The following is a 9,956-nucleotide window of genomic DNA, read 5'->3' as shown; positions in this document are numbered from 1 at the left end:
ATTGGTGCTATACTGCACCCTGACTGGCTTGTCTCTTCCTTGTGACCCTTCTGTTAAGGGGATGTCCAATTGTCTACAGATAGGCTTTGGGTCTCCATTCTGTACCCCCCCTCATTCACAATGATATGTTTTTTTGTTCTGGGACTTTAATACCTGATCCCATCAACACCTCATGATCACACAGGCTGGTGTGCTTCTTCCCTGTGGACTTTGTGACTTCTCAGCTAGATGGCTGCTTGTTTATCTTCAAGTCTTTAAGACCCCAGATACTATATCTTTTGATAGCCAGGCACCATCAGCTTTCTTCACCACATTTGCTTATGCACCCACTTTGTCTTCAGCGATATTGTAGGGAAGATAAGTATCATGGAATGCCAGGTTATTAGAACAAAGTGTTCTTGTGTTGAGGGAGTACTTGAGTAGAGGTTCAATGTTCATCTGTTACCTTAATACTAAACCTATAAATATATGTACATAGATCTATTTCCCTATCCTTATATATATATTACATACGTACATGCCTGTATTTAGACCTCTATAAATGTCCTTTGCCTCCTAGTTCTTTCCTCTATTTTCTTTTGCTTTCCTCTTGGTCCCACTATCATGTTCCACCCTTATTTGGGTTTCAGCAATTCCTCTTGATTACATTGCCCTTGATCAAGCCCTACCAGGCATCCTACGTTTACCACCATCAGCCTCCCCACCCCCCACACTGCTGTGGACTTTCGATCACTTGTTGTTCCCTTGTCTCTGGGTTAATTAACACCCACTTCCTGTCCCCAGCCTCCTCCTCTCCCATGCCCCCCCAGAAACATCGGTACTGTTGTTTTCTCCTCTGGATTGTTTATCCCACCTATCTTATCTAGATAGACATGCAGAGACAATAATAAGCACAAAAACAAGACAGAGCAAAACAAAGCAACAAAAGGAAACAAAACAAATCGAAAAAAACCAATGACAAAAAAAGAAAAGCCTATAGAAAGTTCCAGGTCTGTTTGTTGACCTTTAAGAGTGTTTTCTTGTCAAGTCTGATGGGGTGCCACGCCCTGGCCCCACAGTCTATTTTTGGTATTCCCCGGGAACTTCATTGCTTTGTTCCCCTTGCTGTTGTGTTGCACGTCTTTAAGTGTTCCCTCCTTCCCCTCCTCAACCCCCCATCAGTATGATGGGGTCAGATCGGGCACAATTCCATGTCGAGGGCTCTTATCTGTACCAATGTATGCACTCTGGTCTAGCCGTATTGGTAAAGTAGAACTGGGTCATGATTTGGGGGGTGGGGTAAGAATCATTAAAAAACTACAGAAATGTTGTGTTTCTTCCGTGTTATACTCTACCCTGGTTGAATTGTCCCTGTGACCCTTCTGTGAGGGGATGTCCAAATGCCTACAGATGGGCTTTGGGTCCACTCCAGCCCCTCTCGTTTGCTTCGATATAATTGTTTTGGATCTAAGTCAGGCACATCTTAATTCTCAGTGACATCTTTGCTTTTTTAACATGTTGAAGAGGTCAGATGGATCAGAATTTCCCAATGCACTATGTTGTTTGATTTTTTTAATTAAAGTTTCCATGGGCATTGACCATGGATCAAAGTAAAATGAAATCTATAACTACTTTAATCTTTTCTATTATCAAGATGTTGGCTTATTGGTCCAGTAATATGAAGTTTTGAGGTATAATTCACAGTGAAGGCTGGAATCTTTGATCCTCATCAGCAAGTGCTTTAAGTCCTCTTCTCTTTCAACAAGAAAGTTTGTGTCATCTGCATATGGAAGGTTGTTAATAAGTCTTTCCCTGATCCTGATGCCATGTTCTTCTTCATATATCCGTTTCTCTTCTTTTCTTTTTATTAAACGGAATAGAGATTTAATAAGCAAAGTACACTTCAGTCACAAAACTAGTCGCCCCATTATGTGAGGAAGCCGACAATGTCTAGGGGTTTGGCATTGGATTTTATAGCAGTGCCCCAATGGCTTGCCCTCATTCCCTATCCTACTGTTCCCACTGGCCACTATTCTTGCACCCTGATTGGTCTTTATTCCACCATAGTGAATGGTCTCATAATCCATGGCTTGTAAATCTTTTTATTATATGGGACATTCACCTCATTATCGTATGGGGCGGTGTTAGTCAATAGGTAATCTGTATATAAATGTAGTCCTTGAATAATTTGCTCAACATACAAACTCAGTAAGTATGGTGAAAGACTACAATCTTGACGACATCTTTCCTCAATTTAAACCACTCAGTATCACCTTGTTCTGTGTGAATGGCTGCCTATTGGCCTATGAATAGTTTCTGCATAGGCACAAATAAATGTTCTGGAATACTTAGTCTTCACAGTGTTATCACAATTTGTTCAACACAATTGAATGCCTCTGTACAGTCAATTAAAAAAGTGAACATCTTTCTGGTATTTTTTTACTTTCAGCCTAGATCCACCAGACACCAGTAATGATATTTCCTGTTTTAGCTCCCTTTTTGAAACTGGCTTGAACTTATGAGTTGACTGTTAATGTATTGCTGCAATTGTTTTAAAATAATCTTCAGCAAAGTTTTACTTCTGTATGTGCACATATATTGAAGGGTGGCGCAATAAAACAATCAAGTGTGTTCCAATTTCTAGGAATGTATTCTAATAAAATGTATTCCAAATGAATAAATCTGTGAGAAAAAAAGCCTAAATATATTCATAGTAATATCATGTTGATATTAAATAATCTATCTAATGGAAATTCTAAAACAAAATTTGATGGATATGTTCAGACCACATTCATACAACATGCATACAAAATATGTTTTGTTTTGTTTTTTTTACAAAATATGTTTTTAAAGCAGAACAAAATAAATGTGCATAATAATCACACTTTGTGCAATAAGAGAAAACTACTGTGGGACAAAAAGTCTGAATGAATTCCATTTCTGTAGAATTGAAATATTTTTTAAAATATTTTCCTTCTAAAGATTTAATTATATAAGTGTCCAAAAAATAATGTTTAAAAATATTACTAGAAAAAACCTTTGACTTGTTAAAAACCAAAACCACCTTGGGGGATGAACAGAAAAGTGGGTGAAGGGAGATGTCAGACAGTGTAAGATATGACAAAATAATAATAATTTATAAATTATCAAGGGTTCATGGGGGGGGGCGAAGAGGGAGGGGGAAAAATGAGAAGCTGATACCAAGGGCTTAAGTAGAAAGCACATGCTTTGAGAATGAGGACAACAAATGTACAAATGTGCTTGACACACAATGGATGTATGTGTGGATTGTGATAAGAGTTGTACAAGGCCCCAATTATATGCTTTTTTAAAAAAAAACCGAAACTATTTATCACAGAAGTATATGCATAGAAAGAAGAAAAAAGTCTCATTTATTAAATTAGAAGAAAATGCATAAACATATAAACATTGCTAATTTTTGTTAAAGGGGCAAACTCATAAATAAAACACACCCATCTAGAACAGCTCTGCTCCAGGCACACCAATCCAAAGTTGCAGGACTAAGGGAAATCTGCTTAGCCTGGTCAGAATAAATCCACAAAGGAAAGGTGGTGTTTCTGCCACGCCAGTATCCACCTAACTCTCTCGCTTCTATTTTCCTCCCAAACCTAAACGTAAACACACCTCACACAAAAGTTCCCTGAGAATTACCCTTTTCTTATTTGATTTCTCTGTTTTTGTTCTTATCGCACCCTGGCTTTTCAATAGTCCACAATAAGACTATTAATGATTTGGGGAGGTCTTCTTAATGGTCTATGGAAAGCAAGACCTTAAAATCTTCAAGACCTAAAAGATAAACGATAAAAACAGATGGTAGGTGGTAGGTTTTACCTTTTGTGGGTCAAAGTTACCTCTTAAAAGCCTGGAAGAAAAGCAGTAAGCAGGACAATAAGGGAAACACCCATGCTTCTGAAGGCTTTGGTGCAAGGTAACATGGTCATTACAATTGTACTTCTATTAATGGATTTTGTTAATGAGTAGAAAAATGGATAAGCTAAGAGCAAAAAAAATTCTTTCTTAAATAAAAATAGCTCATAAACTTTGATAATTTTTTTACTGCTACCATTTAAATGGTGTTTATATTTAAAATATCTAGGGCAATATTTCTCTGACAATTTTCAGGAATTCTCTCAGTATTATTTGACAATATGTAAACATTGTGATTAAAAAGTTAAAGCAGAAAAAAAAATTAAAGCAGGAGAAATCTAAATGACTTTTTTTGTTTCCAAACAGATGCTTCCTCCAGAAGATAGGGAATGAGAGGCAGAGACTAAAAGGGAAAGAGACGTCCGGGATCCTTTCTCTTTGAAAAGTACTAAGCCTTCTAGTTATCTTCTCCCAGGAACCTTCAGAACTTGCATACCCACCCACTGCTCTTAGCTTGATTCTAACTCATACTGACCTTACAGGACAAAGTAGAACTGCCCTCAAAGGGTTTCCAAAGCTATAAATCTTTATAGAAGCAGGCTCTACATCTTTAGCCTCTCAAAGAGCAGCTGGTGGGTTTGATCCACTGACCTTCAGATTAGCAGCCAAGCACTTCAGCCAGTGCACCACCCGGGCTCCTTCAAACTTCCATGTTGTTGTTAGGTGCCGTCAAGTCAGTTCCCACTCAGAGCGACCCTCCGTGCAGCAAAACAAAACCCTACCTGGTCCTGCGCCATCCACACAATTGTTCTTATGTTTGAAACCATTGTTGTAGCCCCTGCGCCAACCCATCTTGTTGAGGTCCTTCCTCTTTTTTGCTGCCCCGCCACGCTACCAAACATGATGACCATATTCCAGGGACTGGTCTCTCTTGACATGTCCAAAATACATGAGATGAAGTCTCCTTATCTTTGCCTCCATAAGTGCCCTCTACATAAATCCAATGTGGCACCATCTCAGTCTAGGTAGGTATCTTAACTTCCCCTGATTTGCTTAAGCATATTTAAGATAAGTTTACCTGCTTCTCCTATTTCTATTATTATATATGCTTTCAACCTATTATTTCCTTCTTCCTTGTGCCATTATTAAAAAAAAAATCTGAGCTTTTAGAGCCACCTATTCCTGACGCAAAAGTACAGGTTGTATTTCAAGTAATAAGGAAAAACAAATAATAGAAAGTATATCTACCCCACAAACATTATGGCTTCTAAAAGTTCACAATAGCATGGGTAAATGCTTTTGTTAGAAGGTTAGGTGGGAAGAAAGCAAGATACCAAACTACTGATCACACAGTCGAATCTATGGGTGTAGGAGAGAAAAAGATTTATAGCTTTGGAAACCCTATAGAGGCAGCTCTACTTTGTCCTATAAGGTCACAATGAGTTAGAATCAAGCTAACAGCAATGCTTTTTTTCTTTTTAAGAAACAATGAAATGTTAATAGTAGTTATTGGATGAGAGGATATGGGCGGCATTTAAAAATTCTTTCTACTTTTTTATATATACCTGGATGATATTTTGGGTTCCAGACCATCATAATAAAAATAATATAAAAATACATTGAGTAATATTTGTTTCATTTTTGAGCATATGAAAGTTATGCTCACACTATACTGTATGTAGCCTAGTAAGTGTGCAATAGCATTATCAAAAAGTCTAGAACAGTGGTTCTCAACCTTCCTAATGCTGCAACCCTTTAAAATAGTTCCTCGTGTTGTGGTGACCCCCAACCATAAAATTATTTTCATTCCTACTTCATAACTGTAATTTTGCTACTGTTATGAATCGGGCGACCCCTGAGAAAAGGTCGTTCGACCCCCAAAGGAGTCGCGACCCACAGGTTGAGAACTGCTGGTTTATAAGAATACTGAATTACCAAAATATGAGAGACACTAAATGAGCACATGATGTGGAAAAATGGTGTTGGCAAACTTATTTGATGCCACAAACCTTGTACAAAATGTAATTATTTGGAAAGTATAATAGAGTGTGCTTTACAAATATTGTACATCTGTTGCCAAAATATAGGTCTGTGCCTGTATTATGAAAACCTTAAGACTAAAATAATCTTAACATTAGAATATATAAATAAACACTACTTTGAAAGAGAACCCCTCCTCTGTTCTGCCTTTCTTCTACCCACATTTTTAAAGATAAACAAAATGCTATCTTTGGATTACTTAAAAAGAAAAAAAGTTTTAATTAAGATTTTCTTCTAGACTAATAACCTAAATGTTTCTCATTTTAATTATTATGAAGAATCAGTGAATATTCTTTTTTTTTAATCGCTTTATTAGGGGTTCGTACAACTCATCACAATCCATACATATACCCACTGTGTCAAGCACATTTGTGCATTTGTTGCCATCATCATTCTCAAAACATTTGTTTTCAACTTGAGCCCTTGGTATCAGCTCCTCATTTTCCCCTCTCTCCCTAACCCTTGATAATTTATAAATTATTATTATTTTGTCTTGTCTTACACTGTCCAACGTCTCCTTTCACCCACTTTTCTGTTGTCTGTCCCCCAGAGAGGGGGTTATATGCAGATCCAAATCAGTGAATATTCTATACAAGCATATCTCTGAAATATTTCAGATTTGGTTCCTAACCCTCATAATAAATATTGCTAATATCACAATAAAGCGAGTCACATGAGCTTTTTATTTGTTTCCCTGAGCACGTAAAAGTTATGTTTACAATATACTGTAGGCTATTAAGTGCACTTGCATTATGAAAAAGTCTGAAATACAGAATTTCCAAAATGTGAATAATGAATTAACAATTCATCAAGTGACCAGGGCAGAGGTCAAAAGGAAGGGATGAAGAGGAGTAGGGGCTCCTTTACTCTTCTCCTTCCTCTTTCTTCCTGGTCATTGTCAATCCTTATTTCCTCTCTGCCCTCCAAATGCCAATTCCCTGGAATACTCAGCCAGCTATCCAGATCTGCTCCCTGCCCATCGGCGTCCCTCCACCCCACCCCGCCCCCCAGTATCTGAATTGCTTAAGAATAAAGTCTGTATCCTAATCATCTTTTTATTCTAGACCCTAGAGTGACTGAAAGGCAAAATGAAGAGGCGAGGTCTAGTTCACTAATGAAAAACACAATGCAACAATCTGTCTTCATGCGGCTGACTGGAGCAAGGACAATCACACAATATTTTGTGCATGCCTTCACATATGAAGTGATAGGTGGACAAAGGAGGTAATGTTCAACTTTACTTAGAGAGCAGCTGTGTTTTGAGGTGCTCTGGTGGCACGGCAATTAAAGCATTCAGCTGCTAGATACAGCCAGCATTTCAAACCCACGGCCAGGAAGTGATGTGCTCGTCTGTGTGGCACAGTTTCACTCTGTCTTATGAGTTTGCTATGAGTTGAAATAAAGTCAACGACATTGGGGGCTGTGTTCTGCAAGACAGATAGGAATTTTATAAGTAAAGAAAGAAAGGCAGGGCATCCAGGCAGATAAATATGCATATGACTCAATTGGGGATCTTGTCAAAATGCATACCCTGACTCAGCGGGTCTAGGATGGGGCCTAAGCGCCTGATTCAGAATAACTTCCCAAGTGCTGCTTCTGGTTTTGCTGATCCAGACTACAATTTGACCACAGACCTAAAGGGTTAGGGAGTTTATTAGCAACTCTGCTTCTCCAGAAAAGAGCTCTGCGGTGTAGGGGCTTATAAATTGGGCTGCTAACTGCAAGGTCAACAGTTCAAACACACCAGTCCCTCTCTAGGAAATACAGAGCCTGTGAAAGCCTATCTAGGGTGGCCATGACTCAGATTAGACTCAAGAGCAGTGGGTTTAATCTATGTCTCTAGAGTATAAGATTGGAGACAAAAGTAGCCAAAAAGTAATTCAGTGTAACAGAAATTACCATATATACTCGAGCATGAGCTGACCCAAACATCAGCCGAGGCACCAAATTTTACGACAAGAACTGCATTAAAAATGTGCTGAAAAACTCAGCATATACACGAGTATATATGGTATTCTTAGTAAGTAACAATCAATTCAGGAATTCAAAATATGATTAGCACCATAAAACAATAACTAATGAAAGAATAGAGATTAGAAAAAAGTATGAAGGAAGAAGTAATATACAGGAAAGGAAAATAATAAGTCATCATGTCCAACTTCTATATAATAGTAGATGTGAAGTTAAACATACATCAAATGGAAGAAATTGTACTTACAAAGTCATCTTCCCCTTCGGCTAGCCCATAATTAGGCAGCATTGCTCCCTCCATTGTAGTGCTCTTGAAAACGCCTTTAATTTTGCTACCTATTCTGCTGATTCCAAATGATTCTCCTCTTTTCTGTGTGCTCCTAAATATTACACCAAAAAACTTATTAAGTACATAGCAAATTTTTCAAAACTTATTTTACTCCAGACCAGTGGTTCTCAACCTGTGGGTCACGACCCCTTTGGGGGTCCAACCACCCTTTCACAGGGGTCTCCCGTTTCATAACAGTAGCAAAATGACAGTTATGAAGTAGCAACAAAAATAATTTTATGGCTGCGGGTCACCACCAAATGAGGAACTGTATTAAAGGTCACGGTATTAGGAAGTTGAGAACCACTGCTCCGACAATAATGAGAGAGAGCTTGTTTTGAAAATGTAAAACAGGTGCGGTAAACACCACTTTGAAGGTTACAAGTCACAGACTAAGTTTTAACACCTCAGAAGCTATAGTACTTAAACTTAAATTTAAGGGATGAATACAAATTTGAAATGTACTATTAACTTAAAAACCGTAAACTATCTTAAAAGGTTAGAGCTCCCTAATAGTATATAGTTCTTACAATACATATTTTAAATTCATGGGTTGTGAGCATCAGATTCGTGTGCAAGTCCCATAAAGCTGATCATACTAAAAATGCAAGGCACATACAAAATGGACACTAATCTGCAAGGTGAATCAAAAATTATTACTATTGTTACTGTATGTAGGATGTTTTAGTCAACTCAGAAGTGTCTCTTTGATCTTTCTGATGCATGGATAGCTACACTGCATATACTGTGACTCACGGGCAAGAGAATAATAGATGAACTGCTACAGACAGATTTAGGGATAGAACTTTTCATAATCCAGAGATGGCCTGTACACTCTTATAAAAATGTGGCATAACCAACAGTGAAAACAGAATATTCACCTGGAAGAACTCTATCCCTACAATTACATACTGCCTCAGAAAAATATGAAACCGTGACCTTCTATGGACTTCATTTTCAGATGGAACTTAGTATTTAAGGCAGAAAAGCAGCTATGCTTTTTAGCACAGACAATCAAGTAGCCCTGGTGGCATAGTGGTTACTTGTTGGATGGCTTATCTTTAAGATTAACAGTCCAAAACCATCAGCCATTCTGCAACATCAACAACAACAACAAAAATTGCAGCTTTCTGCGCTTCTAAAAAGTTAGCCTGAGAAACCCACAGGGCAGTTGTGCCCTGCCAATAGTGCTTGCTGTGAGGCGGAATCGGCTCAATGGCCGTGAGTTTATTTTGGATCACTGCTAAACGTCTAAAAATTCAACTTTATGGCCATAATATAACTATTTTAATATAACTATTAAAATGAGGAATAAAATAGAAAATGTATCTTATTTAACTTTCAAGGAATAAAAAGACAAAACACCACAGAAAAGAATTACAAAGGATAAAAGCAAATGCACTAAATTTAAGTTTTTAAAAACGAATATAACGGGGAGGAGACGTGTCAGTCAGGGTGCAGTGTAGCAACGATGAAACATACAACTTTCCTCTAGTTCCTAAATGCTTCCTCCCCTGCCCTCCTTCCCCACCCCACCCTCACTATCATGATCCCAATTCTACCTTACAAATCTGGCTAGACCAGAGGATGTACACTGGTACAGATAGGAACTGGAAACAGGGAATCCAGGACGGGTGATCCCTTCAGGACCAGTGGTGAGAGTGGCGATACTAGGAGGGTGGAGGGAGAGTGGGTTGGAAAGGGGGAACCGATTACAAGGATCTACATATAATCGCCTTCCTGGGGGACG

The 9,956-nt window shown here is 38.2% G+C and overlaps 1 protein-coding gene across 4 annotated transcripts in view; it reads right to left on the bottom strand.

Moving 5' to 3' along the window:
• The window catches only part of SNX14 (sorting nexin 14), a 98,175-nt gene that overhangs the window by 27,521 nt on the left and 60,698 nt on the right, over window positions 1–9,956 (bottom strand). For all 4 annotated transcript variants that reach the window (XM_004696275.4, XM_004696276.2, XM_030886709.2 and 1 more), the window contains one exon: window positions 8,126–8,258. In XM_004696275.4, coding sequence (XP_004696332.1) covers window positions 8,126–8,258 — 133 coding nt within the window. The remainder of the gene's footprint in view (window positions 1–8,125; window positions 8,259–9,956) is intronic.

The sequence above is a fragment of the Echinops telfairi genome, unplaced genomic scaffold (genome assembly GCF_000313985.2).
Source record: "Echinops telfairi isolate 266 unplaced genomic scaffold, ASM31398v2 ScPeMD7_3533;HRSCAF=4204_0, whole genome shotgun sequence".
Taxonomy (NCBI): domain Eukaryota; kingdom Metazoa; phylum Chordata; class Mammalia; order Afrosoricida; family Tenrecidae; genus Echinops; species Echinops telfairi.
The sequence above is the reverse complement of the archived record's forward strand: the minus strand, read 5'-3'. Positions and strand labels throughout refer to the sequence as shown.